Source organism: Globicephala melas, chromosome 1, assembly GCF_963455315.2.
Source record: "Globicephala melas chromosome 1, mGloMel1.2, whole genome shotgun sequence".
In the NCBI taxonomy this organism is placed as follows: domain Eukaryota; kingdom Metazoa; phylum Chordata; class Mammalia; order Artiodactyla; family Delphinidae; genus Globicephala; species Globicephala melas.
Window position 1 is genome coordinate 144,431,681 of NC_083314.1, and position 14,878 is coordinate 144,446,558.

The 14,878-nt window shown below is 42.4% G+C and overlaps 1 protein-coding gene across 1 annotated transcript in view; it reads left to right on the forward strand.

Moving 5' to 3' along the window:
- Positions 1 to 13,175, forward strand: part of ORC1 (origin recognition complex subunit 1) — a 30,512-nt gene extending 17,337 nt beyond the window's left edge. The window contains exons 12-19 of the mRNA XM_060288072.1: positions 488 to 589; positions 1,016 to 1,187; positions 1,943 to 2,050; positions 2,325 to 2,474; positions 3,172 to 3,291; positions 7,932 to 8,101; positions 8,647 to 8,734; positions 12,943 to 13,175. Of these exons, the coding sequence (XP_060144055.1) occupies positions 488 to 589; positions 1,016 to 1,187; positions 1,943 to 2,050; positions 2,325 to 2,474; positions 3,172 to 3,291; positions 7,932 to 8,101; positions 8,647 to 8,734; positions 12,943 to 13,137 (1,105 nt within the window). The 3' untranslated portion in view covers positions 13,138 to 13,175. The remainder of the gene's footprint in view (positions 1 to 487; positions 590 to 1,015; positions 1,188 to 1,942; positions 2,051 to 2,324; positions 2,475 to 3,171; positions 3,292 to 7,931; positions 8,102 to 8,646; positions 8,735 to 12,942) is intronic.
- Positions 13,176 to 14,878: the final 1,703 nt, after the last annotated feature.

Below are 14,878 nucleotides of genomic sequence, written 5' to 3' on the forward strand. Positions count from 1 at the left end.
GTAAGATGAACGTGTGTGTCTAGAAAGAAGAAACCTCAAGCAGTGTCTGGGTGAGCTACTGTGGACAGGCTCTGGGAGGAGTCTGCAGTCCACTGCCACCACTTTCTCAGGGTTGGAAGGTGATGAGTCAGGACACTGCTTCTCAGTTGCGGTACCCTTTAGAACTGCGTGGGGACTTTTTCAAAATACATAAGCCTAGATCCTGCCAGAAATCAGCTGAATCAGAATCTCATGTGGGATGAGGTCCACCCATGTGATTTGAGGAACCTCCCCAGGTGACATGTACTCTTAGTTAGAAGCACTGAGTTGGGTGATTTGTCTGGGTAGAGAAAGGCCAAATGAAGAAGTTTAAGAATGAAGGCATTCCCTTGGATGTGAGATTAAGGTTTCAAATAGAAACTATAGATAAATCTTTTCCATTTATTATTGAGTAGATAGTAAAATGCTTCTAAAGTCCTCCTTTTCTCTCATTTACCACCAACTTTAGGCTGCATGTTTCTGCTGTACCTGCGTCTCTTCCCTGTCGGGAACAGGAATTCCAGGACATATACAACTTTGTGGAAAGCAAACTCCTTGACCATACTGGAGGGTGAGTCATGTTGAGGAAGCAGGATGCTCAGGGCAGAAGGCCCTGCTAGCGTACCACCTCAGGTGCTGTAGTTCACCCAAGCGGTCTTTCCCTGGTGTCAGAACAGGCAAGGCCATTGCTGAAGCCTAAGCTTCTGAAGCAGTTTTTGTTGTCAAAGTAATTCTATAGAATTCTGTCTTACAGAGAAAATGACACTGGCCTTTTTTGGGTGGGCACTTGGCATACAGCATTGCTTATAGAATGAATCGTTCTATATAAACAGGTCCTGTTCTGATCAGCTTCCAAGGATGGTCCTTACTGCTCCCACCTCCACATTTCAGGGGCCTCTGTCCTTCCTTCAGCACACATTCTCATACTCATTCATAACTGATGATAGTGTCAGGCAGCTGCACAGACCTAGCCCGGGGTCTTCTCTTCTTGCCCCAGGTGCATGTACATCTCCGGGGTCCCTGGGACAGGGAAGACTGCCACTGTACACGAGGTGATACGCTGCCTGCAGCAGGCATCCCAAGCAAATGATGTTCCTCCCTTTCAATACATTGAGGTCAATGGCATGAAGCTGACAGAGCCCCACCAAGTCTATGTGCAAATCTTGCAGGTGAGCAACGGTGTTTGGGCTTTTTGTTTTGGTTTCTTTGGTTTGTCTTTTGGTCTTTGGGTTTTTTTGGCCCCACGGCTTGCAGAATCCTAGTTCCCCGACCAGGGATTAAACCCAGGCCCTCGGCAGTGAAAGCACGGAGTCTCAGCCACTGGACTGCCAGGGATTCCCCTGTTTGGGCTTTTTGGAAAATACTGTTTCTGGGTGGCACATGAAAAGGGAAAGGTTTACTTAATTTTGTGCATATTACATGTTCACAACTTGCCAAGCATTGTCCTTTGTGTAGAGGTAGCAAGGACAAGGAAGGCAGAATTCCTACCCTCAAGGACCTTGAAGTCTAGGAGCTGGATAGGAATTTCTGGAAGCTAGTACTTACCAACATGGTGAAAACCATTTGTACACAGCGGGCATTGTGGCAAACCGGAAAAGGGGTCAGAGGTGGGCCAAAGTTTGCATCTCACTTTTTCATTCATTAGCCGTTATCTTGGAACAAGCAACGTCCAGTTACAGAGTCATACATACCCTAATGATTTTGAAGGGGCTTCTGGGGCCAGCCTGCGGCTCATTTGCATTTCAAACACTATTGTCTCTTGCTGCCTTCTCTTCTCCTTCCAGTGGAGGGCAGAGGGTAGGATACTGAAGTCCTCAGGCTGAATAGCTTCCTCTATATGCAGATTTAACTTTAAGCCCAGGGGAGTAAAGTCCTTACAGTTCACCACACATTCCCCCACCCACCCCGCCCCACCGCAATGCAGAAGCTGACGGGTCACAGGGCAACAGCTCACCACGCCGCAGAACTGCTGGCTAAGCGATTCCGCACTCGAGGGTCCTCTCAGGAAACCACTGTGCTGCTTGTGGATGAGGTAAGGAGGTGCCCACGGAAGGACTGGAGAGGAAGTGGCGTGGCACTTGATTGCAATGTTCCGGGAGCAAATACTGGGCGGGCGGCAAGTCCTGGCTCCCTTCTTCCTTCACTTTGGGCCATTCTCTGGTGGTGAGAGGCATGTGTCCATTGATGTCCTTGCTGGTGGTGTGACCTGAGAGCACCTGAAGCTAAAGCAGTGGTAACAGGCTTCCCTCCGGGGCCCCGGCTCCGTCTCTGTGGTTGACCCTGCGTCTCTCTCCATCTCCTGGCAGCTCGACCTTCTGTGGACTCAGAAACAAGACGTAATGTACAATCTCTTTGACTGGCCCACTCACAAGGAGGCCCGGCTTGTGGTCCTGACCATTGCCAACACCATGGATCTGCCAGAGCGCATCATGATGAACCGGGTGTCCAGCCGACTGGTAGGGCCCTTCTCAAGCTGTTCTTACAGACCCATAAGCTGGGCCAAGGGTTTCTCCAAAAATGAAAACATAGGAATCTAAAATAAATAGGAAAAGTAAGAAATGTGATTTCTGAAATTCTTATAATTACTAAGTTGGAATTAAATATGTCACCATTGCATGGCTTTCTGCAAACCTATCTTCTTGGTGTTCTGCTACCTCTGCACTCTTAAACTGCACAGAACCCTAAAGGTTTAATTATTTAAAAAAATACTTAAGTGCTTACCCTTGTCAGGCAGTGTTAGATGCACAGAGTATGGCTGTGAATGGGGCAGACACAGTCTCTGCCCTTGTGGACCTTGTGGTTCAGCAGGAGTGACACCGGGAGCCAAGCTGGTGCATGTTGTAGAGGTGAAGATCGTCCCACCCACTCTGACGAGAGCACCTCTGCTCAGATCTACTTGTAAATGATTCCAGTAGAATAGAAGATTCTTTTAAGCTAAATGAAAAAAACAGTCGAGAGCTACTGCCCTACAGGATCCCACAGGCCATTGTCAGTAACAAAAGGAGCTGGAAGCAGTGGTAGTCCTGGGATGAAATGTGTAAATTGTTACATGGGACTTGGAAATCAGGTTTGGGGACTTGCAGGTGGCTTTCCACCAGGACTATTGGAGTGGGAAATCCATGAACTTTTTCCTCTGTCATCTTGACTCCCCAGGGTCTAACCAGGATGTCCTTCCAGCCCTATACTCACAGCCAACTGCAACAGATCCTGGTGTCCCGACTCAAACATTTAAAGGCCTTTGAGGATGATGCCATCCAGTTGGTAGCCAGGAAGGTAAGTCGCCTTTGGGGAGCTCCTAGTCACACTGACAGTTTTTGCTGAGTACCTGCCCATGTGAGGCCCTATGCTGGGTGCTCTGGAGATGAAGAAAAAATTAGGAAGTCCTGTAAAAACAAATACCAAAACATAGAAACAAAATTCTGAAAAATTCCTTAACCTTCTTATTGTATAACTAATTAGAAGGCTCTGAGTATGGTGGGCTTTTATACAAGTGAAGATTAATTGATTCAGGGAGCTTTGAAAAAGGGCAACGTAGTGAGTGAGGTAGACAAACCTGGTTTGAATTCTGGCTCTAATACTTTAATAAGCATGTGGAAGGTTACAGAAAAGTTACTTAAAAATTTCCTGGGCTTCAGTTTTCTTCTCTGAAAAATGGGAATAATAATAGTTACCTCATAGGGTCATTGTGAGAATTAAATGAGACCATGTCTGTAATGTACCTAGCAGGGTGCATGTTCCATGGTAGATATGAAGTGTGGGATGCCTACCCCCTCCAGGCTTACTGGGAGAATGCCAATTGAGATTCCACTAAGACTTCTCCAAGGCTGCTGAGGAACAGCTCAGGTTAAATGTCCACCTTGAGCTGAATGAAAGACACCACACATCCACAGTATTTCAGCACTTAAAAACAGTTATAAACGTATTTCTAGTTTCTTACTGGAAACGATGTGAACTCTGAATGCCTATAGCAGCAACACACGTCTGTAACACCTGTTCAAAGCTGGGTACTATTAGGGTCAGAGGTGAGCGAGATATGGTGTTTATCTCCAAGCTTTGCTTTCTAGGAGAGAGATCCTCAAAGTTACTATCTAACCCTTCTGTTGGTAGAGTTTTCCACCTCTGCAATCATGCAATTTCTAAAAGTTCTTTTTTTTCCTCTGAATGGTCCTTTTATATACCATCCTACTTATTTGAGGTTGTTTTCTCCCTTTTCCTCTAAGATGCTTTGTCTGTTGGTTTTGGTCTCTATCCTGCATCGTTAGACTTTCCCCAGCTGCCATTGTGGTCCGCTGATGTCTAAGGGTGGAGATTACAGAGCTGATTGGGAGCTCTGAGTATATAAGTGGGGCTTGTTCATCGAGAGCTTCGCTGAGGGGTAATCTGATTGGGCCAATTTCAATATCTTTAGTTTATTCCCATATTTTCTGGGATAGTCAGATTTCAAAGAGTAGGCTTCCCCTGTCCTGCCTGCAGGGCAGTGTTCTAGGATCAGGGGAGGTGGGCTGGAGTCAGGGAGGGTGGAGGTCTTCAAATTCAGCATGCAAATAGTAACCATCTATATTTAGTAAGGGACATCCCCTCCTCTGCAACAATACCTAGTGTTACTCGTCCAGAGACTCTTTTGTTTATCCTTGCTTGAGAGTAAATTTCTGGTCTCCTGCCATGGTACATAAGAGGGATAATCTCCGGGGCAAAGAGTTTTATGGAAACAGTACAAATTACCAAGGCACAAAATTTTCTCACAGAGCCCTAAACCCTCCCTCAGTGGCCCTGATGTTCACCAACAGCATGAAATGGGGGAGAGGTCTAGGGCAAGGGTCAGCAAACTTTCTGTGAAGGGCCAGTAGTAAATGTTTTAGGCTTTCTGGGCCATAATGGTCTGTCACCACTATTAACTCTGCCTTTGCGTTGTGAAAGCAGCCATGTATTATATAATATGTAAACAAATGCACATAGCTGTGTTACAATAAAACTTTATTTACAAAAACATGTGGTAGGCCATAGTTTGCCGACTCCTGATCTAGGGCATCCATTTCTTAACTTTCAACCAGTCCTCTTTATTTTAGCCAAACTTCCCCCTTTACCTCCAGTTCCAGTATCACTAGCTCCTGAGCATCTTGAAGATTTTTAGTGTAACTTAGGTTTGCTCTTGGATTCCTCACTGCGGGCTGAGGAATGGGCTTTCTCAGTCTGCTAGGTTAACCAGTACCCTGCCACTTCTTTCCAGCTTTCAGAATTGTATTGTTTACTGCTCTCGAGTTGCTTCCTTTTCTTATTTAAGGTTCTTTTGGTCCTTAAATAAGGTTTCAGAAGACTTCAAACTTGGCTGCTGCTTTTACCCAAAACTCTTGCCTGTAATTTCAAACCTCTCTTTTATTTCTTAACATAGAAACATACCTATATTGTTTATCTTACGATATCTGAAGTCTTTGTAGGTTTACTTCTGTTGATTGCTGATTCACATGTCTGTATGGCCTTGTTTCCTTGTTTTTTGTGTCTTGATTTTTTTTTTTTTTTAACTGTATACTCATGTTTCTTAAGAGCTTTATCTGAGAGTTGATTGAGGCCTGGGCTGAAGTTGAATTCATTTAGTTTGTTTGTGCTTCTGTCAGTTACTGAGGGGCACTACCAACTGGGACCATTTTTAAACAAAATTCTCTACTTGAGGTTTTTAGGAGAACATAAATTTGGGGTACAAATCCATGTGAGGGCTTGTGGTTGCAAAGACTCGGTGAGTTTTTGTCACCCTACACCCACCTAACGCCAAGGTCACAACAGGCCATTTTTCTTGCCATCCCTTCTGCATGATAAGTCTTTCACTCACCCTCATACTGGAGGTTGGGTCCCAAGTTTATGCAAGGTCTTTTCTTAGATTCCATGTTGGGTGGCCCCAGCTTTTTCTTTTGTCTCCCTCACCCCAGAAGCAGTCAAAAAGAGTGCTTACGGTCGCCAAGGTTCACAGGTACCCTCAGAGTGGGAAGTGCTTTGGGTGTTTTCTAGTCTCCCAGGGTCACCTGTCCACTTTGATTCTAGGCCTCTGAGCAGCCCTTGAGTCCCTGCTATTAACCACTGTATGGTGCTGCTTCACACAGGAAAGGAGTGATAGGGCGGAAACATCCCCAGGACATCCTCACCAGCTGAATATGGGAGATTAGAAGGAGGGAATAATATACGCTGGTGCTCATGTTTCCGTCTTGGGTTATTGGAAAAGTGATTTTTGTTTTGAATGTCTTATATTTGAATTCTGAAAACAGAAATAGACACAAAACATTTAAAAACTCCTATAATCCTGTCTGTCATACTGAGTGAAGTAAGTCAGAAAGAGAAAAACAAATATTGTATATTAACGCATATATGTGGAACCTAGAAAAATGGTACAGATGAACCTATTTGCAGGGCAGGAATAGAGATGCAGATGTACAGAGCGGACATGTGGACATGGGGGAGGGGTGGGGTGGGGAGGATGGGATGAACTGGGAGACTGGGATTGACATAAATACACTACCATGTGTAAAACAGATAGCTAGTGGGAACCTGCTGTATAGCGCAGGAAGCTCAGCTTGGTGCTCTGTGATGACCTAGATGGGTGGGATGGGGGGGGAGGGAGGTCCAAGAGGGAGGGAATATATGTATACATGTATTCACTTCGTTGTACAGCAGAAACTAACACAACATTGTAAAGCAACTATACCCCAATTGAAAAAAGAGTCAAAAAATAAAAAAATAAAATCTCCTATAATCCCACTTCCCAGAAATGACTCCTTTTAATGTCTTAGTTTTTGGTGTGCGTATGCCTGCGCATGCATGCATGTGTATGCCTATACGCTTTGCTTTTTTAAACTTAATGTTTTATAATTGGAAGAAAATAGTTACTTTGGGACGCTATCAGGCAGGATGTCATCGCCTGCGATGGTTGTCAGGCGAATGATGGGGTTGCTGGCAAGCACTGGGAATATACAAACAGAAATCCTTGCAGGCAATGGTGACTCCAGGAGTTCCCGCAGTTAAATTTAAAATGCAAGAGCCCTCCTATGTCATCTTGGGAGAGAGTATAGGATTCCCCGTAAAGGGAGCCCAGCCTCTGTGCACATGGAAAGGAAGGCAGGCACAAAAGCAGAGCCATTGGCATGGGGGGTTGGTCTAATTCATCTAACCACAGATTGCTCTGGGTCCTCCAGCTTCATGGCTTCCTTCCCTCTTGATTCTGGTTCATTTAGCCATTGACCAGGTAGTTTCCAAAATTCATTACATGCTGTGAGGGAGGCTCAGGCTGTGGCTTTTTTTTTTTTTTTCCCGGTACGCGGGCCTCTCACTGTTGTGGCCTCTCCCATTGTGGAGCACAGGCTCCGGACGCGCAGGCTCAGCGGCCATGGCTCACGGGCCCAGCCGCTCCGCAGCATGTGGGATCTTCCCGGACCGGGGCACGAACCCGTGTGTCCTGCATCGGCAGGCGGACTCTCAACCACTGCGCCACCAGGGAAGCCCCAGACCGTGGCTTTATCTCCAAAATAGGCTCCACCTCAGCCTCTTGGCTTTTTCTCTTCATGCAAGGAACAAGACCCTTGTGTCTCCAGATGGTTCAGTAATGATCTTGGGCCAAAGGTCTCTTCTTTTAGATTTCTTCATTTTTCTAATATTAAATAAAGTTGAGAATTTCTGTCTCTTCCATTCTGGAATTATCTGTAATGCCAAGACAGAGGTGTGGTGTGGACTTGGGGGAAAAGTCCCGGACGGTATAATAATTTATATCTGAGCTCCCACCAGTTTCCCAGCCAGGGCCAAGTACTTAATTTCATGCTTAAGTCCATTCCCAGCCCTGCCCTTCCTTTTTATCTGAACACAGAATCAGTTGGTTTTTCTTCTGGGTTGAGACGGCAAGGGGTTCTCGAGGAATAAAATGTTCCCTCTTGTAGGTAGCAGCCCTCTCTGGAGATGCACGACGCTGCCTGGACATTTGTAGGCGTGCCACAGAGATTTGTGAGTTCTCCTGCCAGAAGCCCGACTCCCCTGGCCTGGTCACTACAGCCCACTTGCTGGAAGCAGTAGAGGAGATGTTTTCATCGTCATACATCACTGCCATCAAGTAAGACGCTTCTGCTTCCTGACCCTGAACCTCCCTTGGAAGACCACTGGAGAGGGCCATGGAAGCATGCTTCCCTTTCAAAGCTTTTACTCATACAACCTGCATTTACTGACAGTGCTGTCCCTTTTCTTAAGAGGCATAGTCTAGTCAAAGAGACAGAAATGTAATCCTAGTATAATAGGAGAATAATTACCATGTATTGAGTTACACTATAGGTGTTTATGAAGTAAAGTGCTATGGAAACAAGAAGAAGGAAGTAGCTACTTCTCTCACATTGAATGATATACTCAACCATGAAATGGGGGTGCTGGTACATGTCCAATATAGTTGCTGTGTTCCCTTACTTCCAAAGTGTTATTTTTCATATCATTTTGAGACTTTGAGGGGAAGGGAAATCCTTGCCAAATCATATAGGAATATAGGAGGAAATAGTCCCAAGTTTTTTTCTCTCTCTTCTCTAAAGACACAGAGAAGTTTTATTTGGCTTTCCTTGGGTTGGTGGTACAGCCACTTAGGAGAATTCACATCTCCTCATTTTCTTTAAGGAATTCCTCCGTTCTGGAACAGAGCTTCCTGAGAGCCATCCTTGCAGAGTTCCGTCGATCAGGACTGGAGGAAGCAACATTTCAACAGGTGATTGATCTACTTTTTAAAAAATCCTGTTTTGGTCTGGTGCCTTTAAAATATAATATGAGGGAATTTTAACCACTGTGTAATAGTCTGTCTCTATTTTGTGCCAACCTGATTATGCTAAAGAATATCAAACCAGCACCTATTTTTATGTGATATTTAATTGAGTTGCATGAGGAGAGACCATTAGCAAATGGTTTCTGCATATTAGATTGAGGCTTTACTATGTGCCAGATACTTTTCTGGGAGTGAGAGATTCAAAGATGAGCAAGACAAAAGTTGCTGCCCTGATACAGCTTATGGTGTAGTATGGGGCAAAGCTTTCAGAACAAGCCTTGTTTAAAAACAAATCACAACCATCACCCTGATACCAAATCCAGACAAAGATGTCACAAAGAAAGAAAACTACAGACCAATATCACTGATGAACATAGATGTAAAAATCCTCAACAAAATACTAGCAAACAGAATACAACAGCACATTAAAAGTATCATGTACCCTGATCAAGTGGGGCTTATCCCAGGAATGCAAGGATTCTTCAATATATGCAAATCAATCAATGTAATAAACCATATTAACAAATTGAAGGAGAAAAACCATATGATCATCTCAATAGATGCAGAAAAAGCTTTTGACAAAATTCAACACCTGTTTATGATAGAAACCCTCTAGAAAGTAGGCAAGAGGGAACTTAACCTGAACTTAATAAAGGCTATATATGACAAACCCACAGCCAACATTGTTCTTAATGGTGAAAAACTGAAACCATTTCCACTAAGATCAGGAAAAAGACAAGGTTGCCCACTCTCACCACTGTTATTCAACATAGTTTTGGAAGTTTTAGCCACAGCAATCCAAGACGAAAAAGAAATAAAAGGAATCTAAATCAGAAAAGAAGTAAAGCTGTCACTGTTTGCAGATGACATGATACTATATATGGAGAATCCTAAAGATGCTACCAGAAAATCAATGAATTTGGTAAAGTAGCAGGATACAAAATTAATGCACAGAAATATCTTGCATTCCTATACACTAATGATGAAAAATCTGAAAGAGAAATTAAGGAAACACTCCCATTTACCATTGCAACAAAAAGAGTAAAATACCTAGGAATAAACCTACCTTAGGAGACAAAAGACCTGTATGCAGAAAACTATAAGACACTGATGAAAGAAATTAAAGATGATACAAACAGAAGGAGAGATATACCATGTTCTTGGATTGGAAGAATCAACATTGTGAAAATGACTATACTACCCAAAGCAATCTACAGATTCAGTGCAATCCCTATCAAACTACCACTGGCATTTTTCACAGAACTAGGACAAAAAATTTCACAATCTGTATGGAAACACAAAAGACCCCGAATAGCCTAAGCAATCTTGAAAAATAAAAACGGAGCTGGAGGAATCAGGCTCCCAGACTTCAGACTATACTACAAAGCTACAGTAATCAAGACAGTACGGTACTGGCATAAAAACAGAAATAGAGATCAGTGGAAAGGATAGAAAGCCCAGAGATAAACCCACGCACCTATGGTCACCTTATTTTTGATAAAGGAGGCAAGAATATACGACGGAGAAAAGACAGCCTCTTTAATAAGTGGTGCTGGCAAAACTGGACAGCTACGTGTAAAAGAATGAAATTAGAATACTCCCTAACACCATATACAAAAATAAACTCAAAATGGATTAGAGACCTAAATATAAGGCCAGACACTATAAAACTCTTAGAGGAAAACATAGGCAGAACACTCTGACATAAATCACAGCAAGATCCTTTTTGACCCACCTCCTAGAGAAATGGAAATAAAAACAAAAATAAACAAATAGGACCTAATGAAACTTAAAAGCTTTTGCACAGCAAAGGAAACCATATACAAGACGAAAAGACAACCCTCAGAATGGGAGAAAATATTTGCATGTGAAGCACCTGACAAAGGATTAATCTCCGAAATTTACAAGCAGCTCATGCAGCTCAATATCACAAAAACAAACAACCCAATCCAAAAATGGGCAGAAGACCTAAACAGACATTTCTCCAAAGAAGATATACAGATTGCCAACAAACACATGAAAGAACGCTCAACATCACTAATCATTAGAGAAATGCAAATCAAAACTACAATGAGGTATCACCTCACACCAGTCAGAATGGCCATCATCAAAAAATCTATAAACAATAAATGCTGGAGAGGGTGTGGAGAAAAGGGAGCCCTCTTGCACTCTTGGTGGGAATGTAAATTGATACAGCCACTATGGAGAACAGTATGGGGGTTCCTTAAAAAGCTAAAAATAAGAGGCTTCCCTGGTGGCGCAGTGGTTGAGAGTCTGCCTGCTGATGCAGGGGACGCGGGTTCGTGCCCTGGTCTGGGAAGATCCCACGTGCCACGGAGCGGCTAGGCCCATGAGCCATGGCCACTGAGCCTGTGTGTCCAGAGCCTGTGCTCTGCAACGGGAGAGGCCACAACAATGAGAGGCCCGCGTACCGCAAAAAAAAAAAAAAAAAAAAAAAAGCTAAAAATAGAATTACCATACGACCCAGCAATCCCACTACTGGGCATATACCCTGAGAAAACCATAATTCAAAAACAGTCATGTACCACAATGTTCATTGCAGCTGCATTTACAATATCCAGGACATGGAAGCAACCTAAGTGTCCATCAACAGACGAATGGACAAAGAAGAGGTGGCACATATATACAATGCAATATTACTCAGCCATATAAAGAAATGAAATTGAGTTATTTGTAGTGAGGTGGATGGACCTAGAGTCTGTCATACAGTGAAGTAAGTCAGAAAGACAAAAATAAATACCGTATGCTAACACATATACATGGAATCTAAAAAAAAACAAATGGACAGGAATAAATACGCAGAAGTAGAGAATGGACCTGAGGACACGGGGAGGGGAAGGGTAAGCTGGGACGAAGTGAGAGAGTGGCATTGACATATATACACTACCAAATGTAAAACAGATAGCTAGTGGGAAGCAGCTGCATAGCACAGGGAGAGCAGCTTGGTGCTTTGTGACCACCTAGAGGGGTGGGATAGGGAGGGTGGGAGGGAGACGCAAGAAGGAGGAGATATGGGGATATATGTATATGTATAGCTGATTCACTTTGTTATAAAGCAGAAACTAACACACCATTGTAAAGCAGTTATACTCCAATAAAGATGTTAAAAAAAAATCACAAAGATAAATCCAAACACTCTGAGAATAAGTTCAACTATATCAAGTAAAAGGAATCATTAGGGCTTGGGCCTTAGTGGTTTATTAAAGGTGTTTAAGTATATACCTGGGAGTTTGTATATCTGTGTGTATGAGTATGTTTTAGACAAATAGAGATGTCAGGAAAACATTTTCCTTCCAGCTGTTTATTTCCTTTAAGCTTTTCTTCTTTAAATTCTTTTTTTTTTTTTTTTGTGGTACGCGGGCCTCTCACTGTTGTGGCCTCTCCCGTTGAGGAGCACAGGCTCCGGACGCGCAGGCTCAGCGGCCATGGCTCACGGGCCCAGCTGCTCCGCGGCATGTGGGATCTTTCCGGACCGGGGCACGAACCCGTGTCCCCTGCATCGGCAGGCGGACTCTCAACCACTGCGCCACCAGGGAAGCCCCTAAATTCTTTTTTTAAACATTTAGTCGCTAGTCATGTTTTGCCCGTTTTTGTTTTTGTAAAGCCTGAGACCGCTCTTCTGCAGAGAGTGACCTGTATTCTCTCTAGGCCTTTGAGCTTTTCCAAGGGACATGCCTTGGCACCTGCTCACTGTTTCTGCCAAGGAAAATGCCCTTACAGCAAAATTTGACTTGAATTATGACAGTCTCAGTAGGAACACTCAGCCCCTGGAGATGAGGACTGTTTGTATAACTGTGACAGTTACTAAGCATATTATATCTGTCAACTCATGAGGGATATTGTAGTATATTTAATAGATAAAACTGAAGCTCAAAAAGTGAAATAACTGGCTCGGGTTTCTTATTTAGGTAATTGGCAGAACCAGGGTTCAGACCTGCTGTTGTCTGATTCCGAGGCCAGTACTACATTCTGCCCCTGTGTTTGTGCCCCACTGGGGCACCCTTGATGCCTTCTGGGGTACTGAGTATCCTGGAAAAGAAGTGTCTCATTGTCCCAAAAGAAGAAATAATGATTGGATACAGACCCAGGACTACCTTCTGGCAGCTGACCTCAGGCTTGTTTTTTGTTTCTAGGTATACACTCAACACGTGGCACTGTGCAGGATGGAGGGTCTCTCGTACCCCACCATGTCAGAGACCATGGCGGTGTGCTCTCATCTAGGCTCCTGCCGCCTCCTCCTTGTGGAGCCCAGCAGGAATGACCTGCTCCTTCGTGTGCGGCTCAACGTCAGCCAGGATGACGTTTTATATGCACTGAAAGAAGAGTGAAGGGCTTCACAAGGAAGAACTGTGATCTGCTGTTTTTAAAGAGCCCTGTTTCCATTTCCTAAGCACGTGGAATCATTGTAGCAAAGTATTACTGAACAGCAATGGCTGTCATGTATTTTGCAATTTTCCATTAAATCATTTGCTTTTTCTGGAGTGTTTGTCAAGTTTTATAGTCATTACAAACATCAAATTATAAAATGAAACCAACCTTCCTACACTAGGCCCTCTCTCTGGGTTTTATTTCTGTTAGTAGCCCTGACATTTATTTAATGGTAACATACCATGTATATAAATACAAGCACACAATTACGGTATCTATATAAAATAGTTCCGGGAGAGTAAGTAAGAAATTACTTATATTGGTTGCCTCTGGGAAAGAACTGGATGGCTACCTTCAGGGTTAGAGGAAGACATTCAGTGTATGTCATTATGTATCTCTTAACTTTTGAACAATGTGAGTGTAATATACTTAGCACATAAAAAGGAACTGCTGGAAATAATATCAGTAATAAATAATCCCTAGTAACAAATAGCTAGAAAATGGAATTTTTAAAAAGATACCATTTATCATAAAAACAAATCTTTAAATAAAAAATACTTAGATGGCACAGAATATATAAGGTACCTAGGAATAAATCTAATAAATGTAATTAATCTCTAAATAGAAATCAATTCCAATTAAAATCTTGGTAGGGTTTTTTGGTATAACTTTGCAAGTTAATTCTGATAAACCAAGAATAGAACAAACTGACATCTAAAAACCTCATGTCAGCTACTGAGAAAATATATCATCCATGTCATAGTCCTGCCAGAAAGGTTTGACCTCAATCTACTGATGAGAAAAATTATCAGGTACATCAAAATTGAGGGAAAAATATTCACAAAGCAATGATTCCTCTTCAAAAATATTCATATCACAAAAGAAGAAAAAAATGGAGAAACTATTCTAAACTAAAGGAGACTAGAGAAATGAGAGCTAAATAGCTAAGTAGACTGTAAGAACCTCGATTGGGTCATGGATTTAAGAGATAAAAACAGTTATAAGCATTATTATGGACTATATTCATATTAGGTAATAGGATTATATAAATGTTAAATTTTGTGGGTGTGATAAATTATTGTGGTTGTGTAGGAGAATGTCCTTGTTCTTAAGAGAATCATAAGACATTTATGAGTGAAATATAACATCTGCAACAAATTAAATAGCTCAAAAAATACATAGATACATATATTTATAACTGCTCGTAATGGACTAAGGATCAGTATCAGAATATTTTAAAGCATTATACAATAAGAAAAAGGAAAATGGGTAAATAAGGCATCCACAGAATAAGAAATATAACCAACAAAATGGAAACATAGTAAAAGAGGCCTGCAAGTCAAAACACTTTCATATCTATTAAAAAAAAATCTTTCCATGGTGATATGGAACAATTGGAAACCAAATGCCCCATTGATGTAAGTGTAAACTAGAACAACTGCATTGGAGATAATTTGGAAATATTTAGTCTATAAAATCCTATGAGCCCCCAGTTTCACTCCTAGGAATATACCCTAGAGAAACACATGTAAACACCAGGAATTATATACAAGAATATTCATAGCACTGTAATGGCAAGCCATTGGAAAAGTGAATTATTTTCATACTGTTGAGATACAGAAATGAAAAATAATAAGTATCAATGGATGAAGCTAAAAACAAGGTCGAGTAAAAAAAGGAGTTGAAGAATATTTGCAGTGG